Source organism: Anser brachyrhynchus, assembly GCF_964034855.1.
Source record: "Anser brachyrhynchus genome assembly, chromosome: 1".
NCBI classification, from domain to species: Eukaryota; Metazoa; Chordata; class Aves; order Anseriformes; family Anatidae; genus Anser; species Anser brachyrhynchus.
This window is the reverse complement of record NC_137694.1, coordinates 43355818-43378887: the sequence shown is the minus strand read 5'-3', so window position 1 is coordinate 43378887 and position 23070 is coordinate 43355818. Positions and strand designations below refer to the sequence as shown.

Sequence of the window (23070 nt, the reverse complement as noted above, 5' to 3'; positions counted from 1 at the left end):
GCCGGTTCCCCCCCCCCCCCCGAACTACACATCCCGGCGTGCCCCGCACCTCCCGGCCCCGCGCAGCCGCCGGGCGGCGAGGCGAGGGGCGGGCCCTTGCGACGCGGCGGAGCGGGCGGCCAACGGGAGCGGCGGGTCCCCAACTGCCGGCTTTCAAATCCTCCGCCTCCCCTCGCCGCCCGGCCCCCGCCCTCTCCGGCAACGGCAGCGGCGGCGCGAGGGGGACTGGGCCGGAGGCGCGCGGAGGTGACGGGGCGGCGGCCGTTGGGGGGGGGGGGGGGGCCGTGAGGGGAGACCGGGCCGTGAGGGGAGGCGGGGGCCGCCGGCCGGGGGGAGCGGCGCTGGGGGGCTGCGGGGGAGCCGCCGGGGGCTGCCCGCCGGTGCTCGGCGGGCTCCGCCTCGGGAGGTTGGTGTAAGCTCGGCGCCGGGCTGCGCCGGCTTTCTGCCGCCGGCAGGCAGCGTGCGGCTTCGGGCAGCCCCCGCGTGGCGGGGAAACCGCTCCTCAGGTCGTGTTTTTATAGCTAACTTTGCGGTTTTGTCTCTCTCTCTTTTTTTTTTTTTTTTAAAAAAGCTTTTCTCGTGGAAGAAGTGGCAGCGGGGAGAGCTCTGGTAGGTCAACCTGATTTGGGCTGGCGTTTGCGATAAAACACGTTTCAGGATGTGACGGTGAATTGGTGTGGTGAAATTAGGACGTAGCCAGAGCGTAAGGTGAAAGTAAAAGGGGATTTAAGGAAGGGAGAAGTAGAGGGTGTGAGTATACCTGCAGGGCATAGAAGATCGTCATAGAAGAGTGATGAGCTACTCTAAAGTTGAGAACTAAACCAGGTGAACAGATCTCTGGACCCTATCTGTCATTAATCCCGTGTGTTAATGACTTAATGGACCGGAGATCATCCTTTCTTTCTTCCTTCTTGTTGGATTGTGAGAGGTCAGGAATGTCCATCAGCATGGTGTCTGTGACCTGGAAGGAGTGGAGTAAGGTACTGGAGCATCTTTTGGTTGGTAGGACCCTCTTGAGAGAGCACTCAACCTAAAAAGGTGGTGTTGGTGAACCGTGGAGGTGGTTTTTACTCTGTGTCCAGAAGCAATACGGAGGTTAATGAAAGCTGAAGCGAAGCTCTACCCTGGGGGAACTGAAGGCAAATGCTTCACAGCTAGGTAGCAGGAGTAACGGATGGATGTACAGCTTTCATTTAGGGGGTGTTTTAAAACCAGTGCTGTTGAGCTTAAAGAGCTGCAAAATTATGGGTCCTCTTTGAAGTCAGACAAGAATGGAAGAGGTCTAGTTTCCTGTCCGTGTAGGAGAAGGATTTTCATCCCTTTCTGACACATGAAGTCTGTTTTTATAAGTATGCTGTTCCTAAGCACTAGTTACGCGTAGGCTCTAATCCTACTGGAGGTGCAACCAAGAACCATGTTCTGTTTCTCCTGCTGAAGGAAAGGAGGCCAGTCACTTCACGCAGTGATGTTCATTAAATAATGGTGCAACTACGTATGGGTGGCCTCAAAGTGAAACATTCAGTAATCCGTTGTCAGTGTAAGATCATCCTGCATGTGATAAAATTGTGGGACAACTGAAGAGAAAGAGAACCCATAAGAGAGAGTTTTGTGTACAATGCTTGTGATTTTTCAGCAACTAAGTGGTTCTGGAACTGTGCTGATGTGGGCACTGCGGGGTTTATCGCTGAAAAGGAAAAACTGTTGTTTGTTCTAGCTTGGTTTAGAGAACAGGAGAAATGTGCAGCATGCATAATTAAGGGATGCGGTTTGGGGAGAGAGAGGAATGTTACATTTTAATTGTGGAAGTGTTGCACGCAAGACTCATGTCTTAATGTGGTCTTAGTCAGTGGTTTTAGCTACTGGTTATTTATGAAGTGTAACAACTCCAACAAAACCCAAGTCACTTCGGTATTGGAAGAATCAACGCTGTCTGGTGGGCTTTGAAATGCTAATCTAGCCTGGCTGTTGTGAGCTTTGGGGAAAACACTAATGATGCTGAAAGCTCACTTAGATATCTTGAGAACAAAAAACACATCAATGTTTAAATAAGGATGATTATTAATACAGATTTAATACAGAGTGCGTGTTGTAGTTTGTGTTGATAATTTCTTTTAACTGACAGCTCTTAACATTGAGAAGGCAGAAAAATGGCATCAGAAGACATCACCAAGCTTGCAGAGTCGCTTGCCAAAACCAAAGTGGGTGGCGGACAGCTGAGCTTCAAAGGCCAGAGCCTTAAACTGAATACAGCTGAAGATGGTAAGAGAAAATATCTTTGTGTTTGGGAAGTGTCTCCCTGCAATTCTAAAGTCTTGTGGTAAACCTCCTGCTTGTCCTGTGTGGCCGAGCTGTCATAATATTAGGTGTGATACAAGGGTTATGTGGCTACAGCTGCTTCTGATAGGGACATTTCCTTCCCTTCTTGTACCCTGCTTTGACCTGGTACCCTGGCAGTGCTACAGCTGAAGGAGTTGGGGTTTGGCTCTTTAACATGTAGCTATTGTTTTCTTGATGCTCTCTCCCAGTGCTTTTGACAGTCACTGTGCATTAAGAGTTAGTGCTCCTTTTACATGCAGTAAGCAGGTGCATGATAGCACTCAGAGCAAATAGATGCTTCAGGGACCTGCATCAAGGAATGGGCTGATGCGCTAGCCTGCTGCTGTAGTCCTTTTTCTTTCCAAATTCTAATCTGTTCGGCTTGTTGTTATTGTGTTGTTTTGTCACTTTTGTTTTGTTTTTCCCGGGACATTTCTATAGCTGATGTGTGTGTTTCCCAGTTAAAAATGTCTTACAGTGACTGCCAGCGTGGTAAATATCAGTAGAATAAGTGTATATATTTAGATCAGCATTTCTGCCACATGAAGAAACAGCATGTTCTTCAGAGAGATTATTTGCTCTGCTGTGTACCTCTGCTATTGACTCCGAAGGTGGTGCTTTCTATATGCCATTTTAATAGTGCAAAGCCACTGAGCTGTGGGGAAAGGATTTGGAGTTTGGGAATGACAACAAGTGCCAGTGACGGGAGAGAGCTTTCCCTTGTCTTGCATAGGAATATTTTAGAGTCAAATGGTTCTGCCTTGCAATGTTTGCTAAACAGACATCTATTTTTTCCAGTCAGTGTGAACCTGTTCCTGTTGATGGGGTGCTGATTGCTGTTATCTTTTAGCTTAGTCCTCGTGTCTTAGTTTGGGAGTGCATACATCTATAATGTGCTGAATGGCAGAGGAGTGCATACATCTATAATGTGCTGAATGGCAGAGGAATCAAACTTACTTTCTCAAATATAAAAATGGCTGTGTGATAACAGAACTAGTAATAAATTATGAAAAAGAAGGACAGTGAATGGAGAACTCTCTCTCTAGTGACCTGACACTTTAGTTCAGTTCTCCATTGCTGTCTCAGGATTCTTTCAGGTAATGTTGCTCAGCTCTTCTTGCTAAGGGTAGAACTGGCCAAGTATTGCTGCATCAGTGTGTTACTGTGGCACCGAAGATGGTAGTTAAAAGGCCAACAAGACTGTATGCTCTTTCCAGCCGAAGAAGTGATCAAACAAATTGAAGAATTTGATGGCCTGGAAGCACTGCGCCTGGAAGGCAACACAGTGGGTGTGGAGGCAGCGAAGGTTATTGCCAAAGCCCTGGAGAAGAAATCAGAGCTCAAGGTGAGACCCTCAAGTGGGTGGTGGTGGTGGAAGGGGAAGAAGTGCTGTAGAAACACTGAAGGCCTCTCTGTACTCTTCTTGCCGTAGCCTGCCTTGAGTTAGCCCAAAAGCTTGCTTTGTTCTTCCAGTGTTAAGAACAACCATATGAAAACATAGCAGAACTTGAAGACCTCAGGATAGCGGGAGCATTCTCTGCGTCCCTAACTCTTCCTGTTCAGAAGGCTTCCAATCTTAAAGCTGGGAAGCTGTGCAAGGAAGAGCCTCTTTGCAGAGGTAGCATCTACAGATCTTATTTACAAACAAAGACCTGTGGCAACAAAACGTAAGTTCTAATGGAAAAGCTGGCTCAGATCTTTTGGAGAACGAGGCTTCATATAATGCCTGAATAATGAAGAAATAATGGAGGAAATGCACTAGGAGGTTTGTCAGTGTTCAAGCTATGTTTCCCCACTACTATCCTAGCCTAAAGTTAGGAGGATGCTGTGCTGCTAGAGGCGCTGTTCTTTCTAGGAGAGGAATATAAAACACTGATTCACATTAATCATGCAAGTGTGGCTTTTCAAGTAAGTCCAGCTTGTTGAGCTGCGTACCTTAGTAAGCTCTACGTTCCTAACACATCCTTCAGTTTCCTGCTGTTTTTTCCTTTGGTAATTTTCTCAGTGGAAAAGAATTCCAGCTCAAATGCAAGCAACAATCCTTGTATAATGTTATTTACACTATGCATTTTGGTGGCTTTATGTCCTTCTAAGGGAAGTAATTATAACATCAGTTCTCATAGCTCCTTAGCACAATCAAATGACAAGCTCAGAGGAAGGCAGACAACATTAAGGTGTTCACAGTGATGTAATGCAGCTTGTATGTGTAAACCTCTGTACAACTGTGTTGTCCTAAATATTTTTAATGGTTTCCATGTATGTTTCTTATTTTAGAGGTGTCATTGGAGTGACATGTTCACTGGGAGGCTAAGATCTGAGATCCCTCCTGCTTTGGTAAGTAAAAACTAGATCTGAGACTTCTGACTAATATAACTTTTCTCACCTGTCATGTTTTTTGTGGGAGTATGTTTTTGAGACTGTTAGCACAGAGTTTTTCTCTATACTGTTAACACTAAGTGTCTCAGAATACATGAGCGATTTTTTTTTTGCTTCTTCTGTATGAAGTGGGGAAGAGTTGATAAAAGGCCAGATGCAGTTCTCTATCAGTGAAGAAGCTTGTCCCTGGGGAAGACATCTTCATGATCTGATAGGCAGTATGGGAGCTAAGCTTTCTAAATAAAACCATATGGCTATTTCTTCCAAGAGCATTACAGAGCTCAGCCCCTGAGCCTTGAGCTCTGTGGAGCAAGAACATGATGCACTTAACAGAATGAAGAAATACTTTAAGCAGTGTAGAGGGGAAACTTGCTTTGAAAAAATGTGTTTTTGACCTAAAGGGATGGGATACTTCTTGATGACTGCCCTGCAGTTATCTTTAGCTTAATTTGCAGAGCTCCTGCTCTGGCTTTAGCTGTGAAGTTTTATTTCCCCGTGTAGCTTTGCAGAATGTCTTCAAAGTGGAAATTTTCTGCAGCATCACTGGCTCACCTTACTGCTGCAGTGCTGCTGTCAGGAAGAGTCAATCCGCTCCCTCCCTCCCACCCCCGCCATCTGTTTCCTTGCAGATCTCTTTGGGGGACGCACTCATCACTGCTGGAGCCCAGCTGGTGGAGCTTGACCTGAGTGACAATGCCTTTGGGCCAGACGGTGTGCGTGGCTTCGAGGCGTTGCTGAAGAGCCCTGCGTGTTACACCCTGCAGGAACTCAAGCTCAATAACTGTGGCATGGGCATTGGTGGGGGCAAGGTAAGGGTTGTCTCCTTATTGGGAATGAGGTCAGAGCCAGGACTTGGCTGCAGACTTGTCTACACAGAATCACAGAATGGTTGAGGCTGAAAGGGATCTTTGGTGATTGTCTAGTCCAGCTCTCCTGTCCCAGGCAATCAGAACAGGTTGCTCAGGGCTGTGTCTAGTCAGTTTTTGAACACCTCAAAGGATGGAGACTTTGCAGACTCTCTGGATAACCTAACCTGGTGTCTAACAGCCCTCAAAATAAAAAGGGTTTGTGTGCATAGGTCTGTGTTTAAGTGGGATTTCGTCTGCATCTATCTGATATGTTTGTGTCTGACAGTCTTCTTTACACCACCTTCTCCCAAAGCCTGCCAGTAGGCTTTCTTGGCTTCAAGTGCATATTGCTAGCTCATGGTCAACTCCTCACCCACCAGGGCTCCCAGGTTTTTCTCTGCCAAGCTATTTTGCCACCATTTGGCCCCCAGCATATACTGCTGCACAGTGCTATTCCTCCCCAGGACGTGGCATTTCCCTTTGAATTTGGTGATATTCTTGTGGGTTCACTTCTCCAGTCTGTCAAGATCCCTTCCCTCTGTGTTTATATTGATAAATTCCTGAAATAGAATAATCTCATCTGTTTTTCCAGGATAGGAAAACAGGTCAATCCTAAACCTTAGATTTCATGTCGAGAGATCTAATCTCCTTGGATGCGAGAGAGCAGTATTGCTAAGCCTAGCACTGGAAGATGCCTGTTGGATGAAGCAGGAAAACCAGGACCGATTGTCATTATCGCTAAGACACTCTGTGTTTACCTATTTACAAATGAAATGTTAATAGGTATAGCTCATAAATGCATCACCTGTTCACGAATCAAGTGTTGTAGTAACAGAATTTTATTGTATACCCTACTGTAGAAGCAAGTTTATTTCAGCAGCGTCTGAAGTATAGCATGAGAGCTGGATATAGAAAATATTTGGATGCCTTCAGAATGAGATGCTGAGGTAGGATAAACTACTTGTGCTTCCTGTAGATATTGGCAGCTGCTCTGAAAGAGTGTCACAGGAAATCAAGTGCCCAGGGCAAGCCTCTTGCTTTGAAAATATTCGTGGCTGGCAGAAATCGTCTGGAGAATGACGGTGCCACTGCCCTGGCTGAAGCTTTTGGGGTAAGTACCAAACCAGAGCTTTGTGACAACAGGTTGGAGCAAGGTGTGCTTAAGTGCTAATTTTAAAGATAACACACACAGGGCTTGCTGCAACTTGGAGGCAGTGGCAGGCTGTCCATTCACTGATTGTGACTGTCAGTCACAATGCTGTTCGCTGCAGAAACTGCAGTCTTTGAGTATGATTAGAATTGATGACTGAGTGTTTCTGTGACCTAAGTTTCCAAACACACAACTAGCTGCTGTGTAAAGCTGAGAGAGGAATAGGCATCTCCTGAGTAATTTACTGTTGGTCCTATTTCTTCTCCTTCTGTGCTTATGGAGGTTATCTGGCACTGTGGTAGGAATAACAGGTGATCAGGTACCAGTTGTTTTTCTGGCTAGTTGTTCAGTCATCTGGCAGAAGAAACCTGTTTGTTTTGCCAGGATCATCCTATGAGGGCTCTAAACGGTGCTTAGCTTTCTCTAGCTGACACTGTCCTGTCAATGTATACTTTTGTGTCAGTGCGAAGTGTAGATCTTAATGAAGAAAGTTTCATTTTTAGTGATGTTTCTTGGTCTGTCTGAGGGTTGTTATACCACAGATAGGGAACTCCTGTATTGAGATACCTAGAGCAGGTACACTAGCAGGACCCTTGGAATTGGGGCTTTATATTAATCTGACACTTGCTGTGAGCCTGCAGTTTCACTTAAACTTGTGGCATAATTGCTGATAAATAATTCTGTGCAGAAGAGCTAATGGACTTCTAAGTTGCAAGAAAACTATTCTGAGCAAATCCTGAAGAGTGGAGCACTATACTCTTGAGCTGAAGTATGTCTCCTAACAGCCTTTTATTCATCTGCATCCCTTCCCAGATCATTGGGACTCTGGAAGAGGTCCATATGCCACAGAATGGAATCAACCATCCAGGCATCACTGCACTGGCCCAGGCCTTTGCTATCAACTCACTGCTTAAGGTTATAAATTTGAATGACAACACCTTCACAGAGAAAGGAGCTGTGGCCATGGCAGAGGTGAGTTATGAACAATTTGTTTGTTGCTTACCTCCCAGTCTCTTCAGATGTAGTTAGTTAGCATCAGTGTGTGGGTTGGTGGGAAAATTGGCCTTCCAGGAGTGATACGACACTTGATTACTTGCCTGTCTATACTGTCAAATTTGTGCTGTGTTGCAGACACTGAAGTCGCTAAGACAGATTGAAGTGATCAACTTTGGAGACTGCCTGGTGCGTTCGAAGGGTGCTGTTGCTATTGCAGATGCTGTTAAAGAAGGGCTTCATAAATTAAAGGTACTGCCTTCCGCTGTTCAGCTTTGAATGTCTTTTGAAAATGCCTTGTTTCCAGTTCCCTGGTTTTCTGTCCGTTCTCCTACTGCTACTGATTATTTTAAAGTGGGATTCAACTCAGTGCAGCTCTGTGCTCATAACCAAAACCAGTAATCTGTAGGTCAGAGGCATTAGCACATCCAGCTAAGACTATACTACAGAGGTGTACCGGGCATCTGCTTAGGCTCCACTTGATGTTTTTGAAGCTGCTGCTTCAGTTCAACAGCAAGTACTGTTTAAGAAGTCTGATAATGCAAATACCTGCTTTGAGAATCTCAGAGGGTCACGAGAACAGACTGCAATGTCCTTCTTCATCTTGTAATCTCTTAATCATTTCAGTATTTATACAGCTGTTGCCGTTCTTTGTTAGGGTATATATCAAAGGTCCAAATATTTTTAGTTTTTTGGCAGTACCATAGCCTTCCCTATCAGTATTTGCACATTACTGGCATTTGACAACATTCTAGACAGGCCTAAGTCCAGTCAGTAGTATAAATAAACTAGAATCTCTAGAAACACCTCTCACAGGTCACCACTGCCCTGGGACAGATGCTGAACACAATTCCTACTCTTGCAAGCTTACAGTCAAAAACAAAAGTCTAGCTGAGTGCTAATGTTTATCTACGTATGTGAATCTGGTGCAAAACGAAGTAGGGACTTCGTGGTGTGAGATCCTGTGCTCAGGCCTCTACTGGTTCCACTGGAATTTATTTCTGAATCTCCGAGGAAAACTTAAGATTTCTAATGGGAGTGTTTATGTGAACAGTCACAAATTAAATCCTTTTTTTTCCAGAGCAGAAGTGGTTAAGGGAGAGTAGTATGAGGCAATAATAGCTGATTCATTCTGTTCAAGGACTACTTCCCTTTTGTTGTTAATATTAAATCTCATCCCAGGAAAGGATTGATGGAACACGATGTGGAATGGTGGGGGATGGTGCCTGGCAGTTGATTAACTGTGCTCTTACTAGTCTGTCCACACTGTTTCTATGCTGGCTGTCTTTATCAGATGTGGTACCAGTTGTAGCTTCTTTGGAAGGTATTAATGTGCAGTGTAAGTGCTGAAAGGCGAATGTGCAGTCTGTTTAGTGTAGTAGCTACCCTTCTGCAGTAAGGCTTGTTGGTGTGTAAATTATGACTTAGTCATGTGACTGGCAGCAGGGCTTTGCTGGTGTAGTGTACTCATAATGGCATGGTCCTTGTGGCTTTTTTAGGTAACCACTTAACTTCAGTAGTGCTGCTTTTAATGATGGTATGTCTCAAAACACCACTTCTAAGTATATGAGGTAGAGATACCTATTGTTTATTTCCAATGAAAAATCTTGTTTTTTGCTGAGAACTTCTTCAAATGAGAATCTTTCCAGAAAGCTTGTGAGCCTGTGAAGCTTATGGGGATGATAGGTATTACAGGAATTCTGTAAACAAAGGTTCTTCTACTTCTTAGGAACTGAATTTGTCCTTCTGTGAGATCAAACGAGATGCTGCTCTGACTGTTGCTGAAGCTATTGAAGATAAGGCAGAGTTGGAGAAGCTGGATCTCAATGGTAAGTGAATTTGCTAGGTAAAAGCACATCTAGTCTGATCCCAACTAGAAACCACTAGGAAGAATGACAGTATCACCTATGCTAGTCTTGCAATTTTCAGCATTTAAAAAAACAGTATGCGAGAGTAGCTGAACTTAGATGACACAGGGATAGGAAACGATTAGATCCTGAAAGCTTTGTTAAGCCATGAACTCAGTCAATTATTAAAGTTAAAAAAAGTTTCAATATGTCTTGTAAGGTAGAAAGATTGAATTGATACCCATAACTCATTTCAATAAAACTTTAAATTGTTCAATGTGACCTCAGATATTTCAGAGTTGTAAATAAAATCCTCAGTGTGCATCCCTGCAGAAGAATAGGAGACTTTGACCACCATTGGCTTTTTGCCATTCATACCTTGGATCTCTGCATTTCAGTGGTGGTGGGCTGTGTCCTTGTTCCTGGATTGCTGAGACCAAGAACTGTTCATAGAACTAGCAGGAAGTTTCTCAAAGACACTGAATAATTAAGGCTTTTGCCTGTCTCCAAATGTTGTGTAATGCCTCTGAAATCTGTTTAACAGCTGTTTGATAACCTCTGCATTGTTGCCTCCAAGGTGTTGTGTAGAAATGACTGATAACTGTTCGATTTCAGAAATAAGATAGACAAGAATCAATAACAATTTCCCCAAGAACAAACTTGTGTGCATCTTTTAAATCTGCTCCCTTTCCCCCACAAATCTAGGTAACTGCCTGGGAGAAGAGGGATGTGAGCAACTGCAGGAGATCCTTGAAGGCTTCAATATGGCAGCTGTGCTGGGATCTTTGAGGTAGGCAGGGCACCAGCATTTAAATGAGAAGTTTTCCATTAATTTTCATTGGTATTTTCATTCACCTTCCTGGTTTACGCTAAGAACTGTAACATTGCATGTGGATGCTGGTTTGAGTGCAGTGTCAAGTACCGTTAAGGGATTCCCTAAGCAGGATAAGTGTCATACCCCATTTTCATCAATGGAATTATCTCTGTGTTGGTTATTGACTGCGTTCCTGGCTCTTGGCTCACCATTGTCAAGTAGGTGACTGAAGCCTGAGGTGGCCTCATAATCTGTTGTAGATGGAGATGTACTTCTTGCAGCAAGATTTGAGGGGGGAGGCTGCTTTTTAGTCCTCGGGGGAAAAAAAATATATGGGTTCTGGTGTATAGGAGTTGCTAGTATGTAATTAATGTAACATGTAAACTCTCAAACCTTAGTGATGATGAAGGGGAAGAAGAGGATGATGAAGAGGAGGAAGAGGAAGAGGAGGAGGAGGAGGAGGAGGAAGAGGAGGAGGAGGAAGAACAGCAACAGCTTAAGGAGAGAGGACAGGGAGAACAGGACTCACTGACTCCTAAGAAGATAATTGATTCACAGGTAAGCTTACTTCAGTATGCATTTGTCTCCTCACCTGGCGGAGAATGAAGGAGGAAATGAGATCTGGAGTGAGTTTGAACTTGAAGTGCTGGCAGGAGTTCACATGCCTGCCTGTGTGGACTGGCTCTGTGGTAACAAGGAGGAGGATAACATGCAGGAAATAAAGAAAACATGACTTGGAAACATGTTTTGTTACAATGTGCATGTGCACACGTGTGGAGGGAAAGGCTGAGCAGCCATTGTGACAAACGTGGGTAGAAAGTCTCCCCATCCCCAGAAAATGGTGGAAACATTGTATATGCAATGCCATATGGTCATGATAGCATATTGTGGCTGTTGCAGCTAGACTCATTCCAGCTTCAAATAGTTCTCAAATAGAACGAATTTAGACCTGATGTGCCTTTGCGAGTCAGACATATGTGCCTTTGCTGCTGTACCAATTTATTTGCTTCTAAGAGTAAGCTTGAGATGGATTCTGCCTGTTTCAGGATTCAACTCCAGTGCCATCTCCTCCTGTGGATGTTGCCACATTCCTTGCTTTCCCGTCACCAGAGAAGCTGCTGCGACTAGGACCAAAGTGTTCTGTGCTGATAGCTCAGCAGGTTGGTGAGACAGTGCTTTGCTCCATTTGATTCTCTCTTGGCATCATTTAATTCCCAGAGATGATAACCTTCTCTTGAGTCCTAGCTTTGCATCTTCTCCCCAGCGATCCTGAAGAACATTAAGGAAGCAGATGATGTGGTTAATGCTTATACTGGCATCAGAGGTTCTACACAGAGTTAATTTTGTTTCATAGTGTTGCTTATGCTTTGTAGTATGGCCAAGAAAAAACTGGTATCAGTCAGCTGGAGGCTATAATTCTTGTCGCTGCTGTTGCAGAGACCTATCTTCTGTATCTGGCTAGCAGTGAACTTAATGGCCCCTGACTTATTTCTATTTTTCCTTGTCTTTCAGACAGATACATCTGATGTAGAGAAAGTAGTTACAGCTCTCCTAAGGATATCTTCAGTCTTCAAAGATGAAGCCCCAGTAAAAACAGCTGTGCATGAAACAACAGGTGACTGGGCGTTTATCTACTTCATGATGCAATGCAAGGGAAGGCTTCTGGGGGCCAGGCCACTTGATTTTTGTGACCCTGGCACCAAGAAACCCCAGATAATACAGTACCAAGTTGTGCCATGCTACTGTGCAGAGTGAAAGTAGAAGCTCATTCTGACCTTAGCAGATTTTGTGCTTCCAAAGCTTAGTGAGGAGTGTCTCTTTTAGTTGCTGTCGTAGTGGATCTCCTTGATGCTATCCTGTCAATAGCCATTAGTTTTGTGTCCCACAGTCAGCTTTTTTTCAGGGCTGTTCATTGAAAAAGTGTTTTGCGGGGAATAGCTTCCCTGTTTAGTATTAAGAGTATAAAGAGAGGCCTCTTATTTAGTGTCACTTCTTATCAGTCTGAAACCTCTTTAATCTCTTCAGGAAGCAAAGATTTGCATTACAAAATGGGACAAGGCACAGAGGCTAACATACAGCAAGGGACTGTTCCTCACTGTATACTACAGCACAGTTAGGTCTGATTTTTTGCATGGACTGATAGTATCCCTTCTATTTCTCATTTAGAAATAGAAATTCTGAACAACTCCTGGGCAAGTTACCACTCTTTCATCTTTTTTTCAAATCCCCCAGCAGTAGAGTTTTCCTGTACATGACTTACCTATCAGTACTGTGCAAAAGAACTGGATCAATTATCTTTAAGGCCATTTAGAGTGATTTATTGCAAAAAAAATGTGCAGTTTGCTTACTTCAGAATACGTAGACATGGTGAAACTGTTAGCTATTGTCTATAAAACAGTAATATAATAGAGTTCCCTGGAGTTGCGTGTGGGTCCAACCAGCCGAAACTAATCAGTTGGCATTTCACTGAGCGAGTGGTGGCCTTGTCTGATGCCCGTTACGAGTTGTCTCCAACAAAAAATGGAGCACAGGATGTACACCTTGCCTGAAGTCTGCTTGCGTAGGTAATTATCGTGATAGTAGTTCCTTACTACTGCTTCTTAAGGAAAAGTAGTGCCTGGCATTTACTTTCCTTCCAGAAAAGAAACCATGAATTGATGATGAGGTCCCCAGTTACTGACACTTCTGTAGCTGCCGCAGTGGGTTCTGTCACTCCAAGAAACTAGAACAGTCAGAAGTCAAGATGGGTGCCTTGTCTACCTTGTAGACAAGAGAGGATAGAGCACTAGTTTGCCCATAGATAACAGCAGAATATAGGCCCAAGAGAGCCCAGAAAAGAATTGAACAACTTTTCTCACTCCTTTTGATTCCTAATCAAAGGTGAAATCTTGCTGGCCTTAAAATTTCAAGGCTTTAGCTCTTACTGCTCTATTTCAGCTAATTGTCTGTGCATGTATGCACATGTGCATGCAAGTTCAAAGGCACTGAGTAGAGCATTTTGTGGTGCATGAGACTGAGGTCAAGTTGCATCAGAAATTTGACAGTGTGGGGTTTGCTTTTTTCCCCCCGTGTAGGCCCTTGTATGAGGCCTTATATTAAAGCACTGGGTTTTATCTGTCTGAATTTCAGAGGTTCTACCTAGTCCCTGTAGAGACAACTAGGTTCTTAAGTTAGGTTACCTCCCAAAAGTCCTTCAACGGCTACTTCCTGAGGTCCTATATGATTAATCTTGTTCTTGAAATTTGAAACAGGGTCCCTTTCCATATTGTTTACCGCAATGTGTTTATTTCTTCTTCAGATGCCTTGATGAGGAAAGCCTTCACTTCTGCCACATTTAATTCGGATGCATTTGTCACAAGACTCTTGATCCACATGGGACTACTTAAGGTGAGGAAGCAGGAAAGAGTTAAGCTATGGTCTGCTTGGGCTGTTGAAGACCAGACTGGCTGGGTTGTGGGTAATTATGTTGCCATGGAAGCAGCTGGGTGCCTGTGCATGCCTGATGCCCAGGGACAATAGAAGTCTGCAGGACCAGCAAAAATTGCAAATTGCAAGATCGCATTAGGATGAAGGTGGTGTCAGCTCATTTTACCTCTTCTGCTTAATGTGCTCTGCAATCTCAATCATCCCCTAGAGGTAGGGAGGGTCATGTGAGAGTCTATGCTGCTGGACTGTGGACTCTTACAGATGTCTATAATATTACACATTAGACTCCTAGACATATTTTTAATTAACGTGGTCCTTTAGAGTATCTTTCGGTAGCATGACTGAAAACCAAATATCTAGCGACTCATGTTTGATTGGTAGCATTAAACTTTATGCTTTAGAGTGTCTTTGCTCCTCGCCAGTGTCAAATACATCTTCATATGGAATAAACTTTCTCATGAGAAAGAGTGGAAGGGTCAGTAGAAAACCTGCAAACTGTGTCAGACTACCTGTAGCTTTAATTTCAGTGAGATGACTTGGGGAGAGGTTCTGTCTACAGACTTAAGTACTTTTGCCTACTTGTACTATGAGGTCAGTGTTTCTCAAGTCCTAGAAACTGAGAATGGAAGTCTGGACCAAGACAACTGTAAACATCAGAATATCTGTAACTTATGTTATAGCAGCCTACTCTTAATTAGGTTTATGGATTTCCTTCCAGTAATATTCAGTTTAGGGAGCAGAAAGCTGTTGACATGCTGGATACATGTGTTCCACTTCTCAGGTCTACAGAACACAAAATGGCTTTCTGCTCTGCAGAACGCTTGTTTTGGGGCCTACCATCTATCTGCATCTTCCCCGATACAGAAAATAACGTGAAGCATAAAGCACAGACTTGTATTCCAGAAGAACTTTTGCAGACCAAGAGGTGATATTGATAGTAATGCCCTCGAGGGTCAGACAACCAGTTGTCATCTGTGGTATTGAGAACTGTTGATAAGTTAGACATGCTTGGAGAGGGAGCAGCTTCCAGAACTTTGTCCCACATAGGTGGAAGCACGTGAGTAACGGCTGTTCTTAGCACCATGAAATATAAGGTCATATGCGTGGGAATACAGGTCTAGATCCTGTCTATGGAGTGGAGGGTTTTGTGGGAGGGTACTGGGGAAATAATGGAAAACAACTTAAGAGTTGGGGCATGTAGGTTAGCATCATGTTAGGAGCAAGAAGAACTTGCTTATCGTGTAAGCAGGGGAACAGTAATAGGAATGACAATAACTTTGCCTTATTCATAATTGTGAAACCAGTTCTGGGGATACTGCTCCAAGTTCTGGAGGCAGGCTGACAAAGAACTGGAAGTGGTATAAAAATGAACTATGGAATAATGCAGGACAAAAATAGTGTAATTAAGGTAACTCAATTCTTGATGGAGCCAAGTCAAATTCCACAGAGGAGCATTTTGATAGAGCCTCTGAGATTTCTGTTCCGCTTGTGAATGCATTACTTCCTTTTCCCCATTGCTGATCCTATTAATGACTAACACCTAATCGATATATACTAAAATATTATTGATCCTGCTGTATTTCAGATGCTGTTGCTGGGAGATTATGGAGTTGGCTACCTTTTGTCTTGAGGAACACTGTACAGTTTTCTTTCCTACAATGCATGGGAGCACTTCGTTCTACAGAGGATTCATTGCCTTTCTCAGCTACAGTGAATTAGATAAAATAGTGATTAATCTGATGCTTGATTTCTGTCTTATCTTTTTTTTCAGAGTGAGGAGAAGATCAAAACTGTCCCAAGCCTCTATGGTATTCTTATGACTTTGAACCATATGGTCCAGCAAGATTATTTCCCCAAATCCCTGGCTCCAGTTCTCACAGCTTTTGTCACAAAGTGAGTATCATACTTGTCAATGCAGTCTTCTCCATGGGAGTTAGTGAGAGTTAACAGTTTGCCCATCAACTGTTCTGTTAGAACCTATGAAATACCTATTCTAAAAATAAGGGTTAATATTCTCATAGGCCTCTACTTTTGTCTTGCTTACTGTAGTTTGCAAGGTTTAGAGCAACACGTCTTGATGGAATGAGCCAGGCAAGCTACCTGGCTCTGAAGCAGTACGGAGGGCAAGCAGAGCTCTACCTGACTCGTCACACTGTGTTAACACTGAAGAGTAGCAGATCAGAACAGTACAAAACACAAAGACCAAGTATGTTACTAAAAGAAACTGTTGCTACCATGACAGCAACAGGGTTAGTGATTTTTTTTTGAAAGCTAAACTGAGAGCAAAGTGTTGAAGAAGCTGCTTTCACTGTCTGCTTCTGTTTAATATTACTTCTAGTACAGGTATAGAATCACACCCCTTTTTAGTTTCTTTAATGTTGTAAAACATAGTAAGTCCAACACCTGTGGAGGCCATACATCATCTTAATTAAATCAGTGTGAACTTTAGCATCTGAATTAGAAGAAACACCCCCATATAATACTTCTCTCTCAAGAGGAAAAAATAAATACTGCTCTTCAGCAGTCAAGGGGAGGAACAGTCCAGAATTGGCAAATTAGCCAAAAAAAAAAAGACATCTGAAATCCATTTGGAATTTGGTGGCAATTTGGTTCATCATGGACAATGTGCCATATGGGGTCAGGACAGCTCTTTAAGGGGTTATAGGACAAGGCTCAAACCTTCCTGATTTTCATGGTGTGGGAATATGCAGAAACTTGAGAGTTTGTGCTGCTGAAGGGCAGGGGCATCAAATAAATACTTTGTGGTTGGTACAAAACATGGACAAGAGGGATGCAGTCAAATATTGGCAGTCAGTCCTTTCTTAACTCTGTTAGGGTTGGAAGCAGGCTGCTGTGAAAGGGAAGAAGAATTTTTGCAAATGGTGGTGTGGCTGAAGCTGTGAAAGCTGATGCATGGTAGTGGCATGTGTCTAGCAGTCAGCTGCTCTGAGTTTTGGAAAATAAAACTATGTAACTAGCTTGTTTACACATCTGTAAATGCTACCCTACAGGCACCTGGGGTGGAACAGTTCATCTCGTGTCCCCTGTTAGGCTTGATCAGACTAGGAATTAGGCATTGTACCCGCCCATGGTCCTGTGCTTTAGCAACTAAACAAATACACCTCCAGCTTGATCTTTGTATGCTTAAGCAAGATGTATCGGGAGTTGCCATGTGAAGTTGTCCACCTAACAGGATTTCTGCTGTTTCCTGCGCTGCCAATACTGTCATTGCTGTCTGCCAGTGATCTTGCTTGCTGATCAAATGTATACTTACAGCATGAGGATCCAATACCAGCCTTAAAATAAAAGACCGAGGAAGACAATGGCTTACTTCTTTATCAAGCACTAATTATGCAGAGCCATCTTGATCAAAACTAGTACTGCTTACTGTCTATCAGACCTAACCACTTCAAACAGGATTTAAATCACTTGAAGTGGAGAATACATTAACGGGGACTCTGCTTCACTGCTTTTGGCCCTGCTAATGCTTATGTCAGACTGCAGTGCCTGGAGTAGCCTTGTAGCTCACCTTGTAACTCAACTTAGGCAACCTTTGAGAAAAACCTGCAGGCAATGGACACTGTCCCTGTCTGTGCGTGTATGTAGGCTGGTTGAAGGCTCCAGGCCAGCAAAATACTAATGTAGTAAAGTTTTAGTAGTAAAGTTTTAGTAGTAAAGTTTTAGTAGTAAAGTTTTAGTAGTAAAGTTTTAGTAGTAAAGTTTTAGTAGTAAAGTTTTAGTAGTAAAGTTTTAGTAGTAAAGTTTTAGTAGTAAAGTTTTAGTAGTAAAGTTTTAGTAGTAAAGTTTTAGTAGTAAAGTTTTAGTAGTAAAGTTTTAGTAGTAAAGTTTTAGTAGTAAAGTTTTAGTAGTAAAGTTTTAGTAGTAAAGTTTTAGTAGTAAAGTTTTAGTAGTAAAGTTTTAGTAGTAAAGTTTTAGTAGTAAAGTTTTAGTAGTAAAGTTTTAGTAGTAAAGTTTTAGTAGTAAAGTTTTAGTAGTAAAGTTTTAGTAGTAAAGTTTTAGTAGTAAAGTTTTAGTAGTAAAGTTTTAGTAGTAAAGTTTTAGTAGTAAAGTTTTAGTAGTAAAGTTTTAGTAGTAAAGTTTTAGTAGTAAAGTTTTAGTAGTAAAGTTTTAGTAGTAAAGTTTTAGTAGTAAAGTTTTAGTAGTAAAGTTTTAGTAGTAAAGTTTTAGTAGTAAAGTTTTAGTAGTAAAGTTTTAGTAGTAAAGTTTTAGTAGTAAAGTTTTAGTAGTAAAGTTTTAGTAGTAAAGTTTTAGTAGTAAAGTTTTAGTAGTAAAGTTTTAGTAGTAAAGTTTTAGTAGTAAAGTTTTAGTAGTAAAGTTTTAGTAGTAAAGTTTTAGTAGTAAAGTTTTAGTAGTAAAGTTTTAGTAGTAAAGTTTTAGTAGTAAAGTTTTAGTAGTAAAGTTTTAGTAGTAAAGTTTTAGTAGTAAAGTTTTAGTAGTAAAGTTTTAGTAGTAAAGTTTTAGTAGTAAAGTTTTAGTAGTAAAGTTTTAGTAGTAAAGTTTTAGTAGTAAAGTTTTAGTAGTAAAGTTTTAGTAGTAAAGTTTTAGTAGTAAAGTTTTAGTAGTAAAGTTTTAGTAGTAAAGTTTTAGTAGTAAAGTTTTAGTAGTAAAGTTTTAGTAGTAAAGTTTTAGTAGTAAAGTTTTAGTAGTAAAGTTTTAGTAGTAAAGTTTTAGTAGTAAAGTTTTAGTAGTAAAGTTTTAGTAGTAAAGTTTTAGTAGTAAAGTTTTAGTAGTAAAGTTTTAGTAGTAAAGTTTTAGTAGTAAAGTTTTAGTAGTAAAGTTTTAGTAGTAAAGTTTTAGTAGTAAAGTTTTAGTAGTAAAGTTTTAGTAGTAAAGTTTTAGTAGTAAAGTTTTAGTAGTAAAGTTTTAGTAGTAAAGTTTTAGTAGTAAAGTTTTAGTAGTAAAGTTTTAGTAGTAAAGTTTTAGTAGTAAAGTTTTAGTAGTAAAGTTTTAGTAGTAAAGTTTTAGTAGTAAAGTTTTAGTAGTAAAGTTTTAGTAGTAAAGTTTTAGTAGTAAAGTTTTAGTAGTAAAGTTTTAGTAGTAAAGTTTTAGTAGTAAAGTTTTAGTAGTAAAGTTTTAGTAGTAAAGTTTTAGTAGTAAAGTTTTAGTAGTAAAGTTTTAGTAGTAAAGTTTTAGTAGTAAAGTTTTAGTAGTAAAGTTTTAGTAGTAAAGTTTTAGTAGTAAAGTTTTAGTAGTAAAGTTTTAGTAGTAAAGTTTTAGTAGTAAAGTTTTAGTAGTAAAGTTTTAGTAGTAAAGTTTTAGTAGTAAAGTTTTAGTAGTAAAGTTTTAGTAGTAAAGTTTTAGTAGTAAAGTTTTAGTAGTAAAGTTTTAGTAGTAAAGTTTTAGTAGTAAAGTTTTAGTAGTAAAGTTTTAGTAGTAGTAAAGGTGGTTTAGTAGTAGTAAAGGTGGACAGCATGTGATATCACCAGGAAACTTAGGTCCTGTGCAGCGTAATGAAGCTAACAGTAGGTGTATAGAAGCAATACACCTTTGTGTTTTATAAACGTCTTAAAATGCTTTCCCTGAGGGAACAAAGAGAACAGCTGTTAAATCCTTTGCACTTGCCTGCTCAGGAATGCTAAAGTCCAATTAAAATAGCTCCTTGATTAACCTATGCCCTATTGTCTCTGATTGGAATTGAAACAGAACAAAACGACATCCGAACTGTAAATGAGACCTCTCTCTGGTTAATCTAGTGATTTGTCGAGCTCCTGTGGGCTCCATTCCTACAACAAATCTACGTCCACACTGTCAAACCCATGAGTCAGTCGCTCGCAGCTAGCTGGTGTGCATTCCTGTGGTGTTTTCTAGGTACTTCCTTTAGGGTTGCAGTTATCTCTTGTGGACTTGTAGAGCTGGAAGGTTCTCGCAGCTGCCAAGACAAGAGCTCTCCTGCTTTTTGCTGCAAGTGGCTTACTTCTGGAGTAGTCATTCTCTTCCTGTCTTTTGCAGCAGTCTGTGGCGATGTTGGTAGTGTTCTCTATTCAAAAAATAACAAGATCATGGGTACGGGTACAGGCTGTAAGCAGCATCCATCTTCTCTGTCTGTCCTCATTTTCTTTTTTTGGACACAAGAGGGAGCTGTGAATCCACATGTGCCTTCTCATAGTTCTTCAGGAGGAAATGCTGAATGTGTGTGCACCTCTGTTCTCTTGTGACAGAGGTGGTGTTGGTTTGAGGGGAGTTTTTTTCCGGTGTTTTTTTTTTCCTGCTCTTTGCTGTTGGATTGGATCACATCACTGGCCTTTTTCAACAGTCTACACAGAGCGACAGGCAGTTTAATTCCACAGCGAGTAGGAAGCTCCTTCGAGCTCGTTAAAGGAGGCTTCATGTCAGGGGGGAGGCTGAGGGAGCTTGGCCGTGATCAGTGTCAGCATTTCAGGTACTCTGTCCCCCCGAAATGGGGAGCTGCCTAGACAAAAACAGCCTGATCTGTACAGCGGGGGGCCAGGTCCTCCAAACGTGACTACTGAAACACCTCATCCAGCCACTTTGAAAACAAACTGCGAGTTATAATGGTGTCCTGCTATGTTATTGAATGTGCAGGGCACTGAATGGCTTTGGTGGGGATAGAGGTGGCTAACTCTTCCCCAGGTTGTGCTTCTGTTAATCTGCAGCAGGCGTGGAGCCCTGCACTGATCAACCTCTGCAGCTGTTGCTCGTGCACTGTAAAATGTGAACTCTTTGCTCTTATCTCGATATTTCCAACTCTATTTTCGCTCCCCTTCTCTCCTGAATTGAGCAGAACTCGCTGCTATTACTTATTAAAGGCTATCTTGCTGTCTTGGGGTGCAAGAGGGGTAAAAATTAGTGATTTTCATTCTCAGAGCAGCGGAAGGCATTGGATTACGATTCTTTAGTGGAAACTCCCTAATGGGTGGGTGCAGATGGTTAGAAGTGTGTGATGCCTGGAGAACAATTAGCCCATGGAAACAGCAGTGTACTTTACTGGCGGATGATGGGAATGTTGGGGAGATTTAACCCCACCTTTACCCTGATGTGACTGTGTAGTTCCCTTGTCTAGTTTCAAGGAGTAGTTTATTCTCTCTGAGGTGGACCTCACTACTGCACGCTCCGTGCCAGGCGCTTTCTGCCCGTGGGCTGCACTTTCTGGCGGCTGTTCCTAAGGTGCTGTGACAGGCAGCCCGGGCAAGTGAGTCAGATGTTTCTTGGCTTAAGGGGCAGGGACAGCAAGAGGTTACACTGCCTCTTTGTGAAGACGTAAAAATTCCAGAGACTGAGTTGCTGTCGGATCAAAGGTAGCAGAGGACTTGGTGAGAAAATATTCAAATATAAGCAGGCATGTCTTGTGTATTTTGGGGGGCCCTAAATGATTAATGTATATGGAAAATTCCATCGCAGGGAGGGAAGGGGGGCTCCTTTCCCAACCACTTCCTGCTACCAAGCATGAGACACTGGGCTGCACAGATGAGGAGACTGCTGCCTATTTTTGTACCAATGGAAATAAATTCTGGTTCTTGGCCACTCTACAACAGGAGAGAGAATTTTCTACACCGTGCTCTGAATGGGAAGCAGTGATCTGTGTAGAGGTCAGGGAGGGGTTTAAGAAGAGAGAGCTGAGGGGAAAAGATATAGCTTTTGGGGCGTGCAAGTCCAATGCATTTGAAACAGTGTTTATTTGATCATTTAAAGTCTGATACAGAACAATTTCTAAACCTTGCTATTTTAAATAATTCTCTTCTTTCCACAGACCAAACCGTGCTCTTGACTCCTGTTCATTTGCTCGCCACATGCTTTTACAAACCCTCCACCAGCTGTGAGAGGCAAGAGATGCTGCTGTGCCCTTCCCTCCTCATAGGACTGTCATCAGCAGAGAACTCGGAGCTGCATAGTGGGAGAAGATCCTGGAGCCCATGCAGACATGCTGTCTTTTTTTTTTTTATTCTCCCTGTAGGAGGTCTGTCCTTCCTTCTGCTTTCATAAACTTGGACAAATCCTGCTGAATTTTTTTTTAATTCCACTCCTCATGAAGTGACTCCCTGCTCTGCAGGGCAGATGCTTACGCTAGACTAAGTCTCTGCTCTGAGCTCTGCATGAATTGAAAAGAAGAATCCTTTTCCACTTCCGTAGCATTGGCAAGGGTGTGCCAAGCCTAACAAAGAGCCCAGAAGCGCTCTCATCAGGATCAACCCCGTTGTCCATTTAACTTTATTTTATTAGACTGTGACTCCTGCCTGACAGCATCCAGCACTGTGCAGGAGGGAGGCTACGCTGCTACTGCTGCCCTTGCTTTTCCAGGCCAGGGGAGTGCTTGACCCCCTTCTGCTGCTGCCAGGTCACAGAGGGGCAAGGTGTGCTCCCCCTTGTTTCTTCTTCCGAGTCCATTTCTTGAAGGCACTGTGTGGCCGATGTGTATTTTAATATACTACTCCCCCGCTGCCGTGGCTTGGAATGTCTGTGTCGTGTGGCTGACCCTGGTGGCCATTGCTTAAGGGAGCAAGCATATTTTTATTGTAATTTTTCTGTCACTGCCTGTGTAGTTTCCCTCTTTCCCTTCCTTTCCCTGTCCCTTTCCCTTCTCTTCCTAGTTAAATAGGCTAGGTTTGGAAATGAATACAATCCATGAAGTCCCTGTGGAATGTGTTCCCTTTCTCCTCCCTCCTCTCTCTCCTCCCTTTGGTAAAACAGTGGGACTGTGTGCACCGTTCACATGTTTGAAGGCTGTGCACATATAAGAGCACAAACAATCAGGGCTGTGCTGAATTTCTGGGGGTAGGGCTGCACCCCTTCTTGCCTCGGAGGAGTAGCAGCAGGTGCCCCTAAACCTCTCTACGGGGGATTGTTCATCTGTGTGCATGCTTGTGGCACCTACCTGCGCTGCTTCTGAGTACAGAAGCTGGTTCTGCTTCTTCTTTCAAGCCTCTGAGAATCAACACATCTCTTTAGGTGATTTAAAAAAAAAAAGAAAAGGTTTTCCTTCAACTAAGGCTGATCATTTCCTACCTGCTCTTAGCTGAAGGAGACAGTTCATCATTCATCCCTTCTCACCAGACCTCACACTTGACTACACCATAAATAGTGCCAGTGTCAGGAGAAGTCAATGATGTGGAGTTAGTCTAATACTAATTAACTAATGGGGGGGGGGGGGGGGGCGGCAACATGTGCCACAGCTGGCAGGGGCACACATGCTTGGCATAAATGCAGGAAAAGCTGGCATTTACTCACAAGATTTGCAGGCAGCGTTGATGGAAAAGAAAGGGTGTGGGGCACTGGATGAAATAAACTGTGGTATGTGCAACACCAATGCGCCTGTGCTCTCTG

The 23070-nt window shown here is 42.6% G+C and overlaps 1 protein-coding gene across 2 annotated transcripts; it reads left to right on the top strand.

The window, feature by feature from the left end:
- Positions 1-91: 91 nt before the first annotated feature.
- RANGAP1 (Ran GTPase activating protein 1) lies at positions 92-23053 on the top strand. 2 transcript variants are annotated; one of them, XM_080552266.1, is made up of 17 exons: positions 92-246; positions 572-609; positions 2123-2259; positions 3534-3661; positions 4591-4650; positions 5322-5501; positions 6517-6651; positions 7504-7662; positions 7822-7935; positions 9413-9512; positions 10236-10320; positions 10743-10902; positions 11391-11504; positions 11857-11959; positions 13643-13731; positions 15542-15663; positions 21500-23053. In XM_080552266.1, the coding sequence occupies exons 3-17, from the start codon at positions 2148-2150 to the stop codon at positions 21567-21569; spliced, it is 1731 nt and encodes a 576-aa protein (XP_080408392.1). In that variant the 5' UTR covers positions 92-246; positions 572-609; positions 2123-2147; the 3' UTR covers positions 21570-23053. The 2 variants fall into 2 exon arrangements, with proteins under 2 accessions (XP_080408392.1, XP_080408393.1); XM_080552267.1 differs by lacking the exon at positions 21500-23053 and adding an exon at positions 16782-17335.
- Positions 23054-23070: the final 17 nt, after the last annotated feature.

Coding starts and splice junctions, on each gene's coding strand:
- RANGAP1 (XM_080552266.1), top strand. CDS start 2,148: ATGGCATCAGAAGACATCACCAAGCTTGCAGAGTCGCTTGCCAAAACC. Junction 5,502..6,516: donor TGGGCATTGGTGGGGGCAAG/GTAAGGGTTGTC, acceptor TGCTTCCTGTAG/ATATTGGCAGCTGCTCTGAA. Junction 9,513..10,235: donor GGAGAAGCTGGATCTCAATG/GTAAGTGAATTT, acceptor CCACAAATCTAG/GTAACTGCCTGGGAGAAGAG.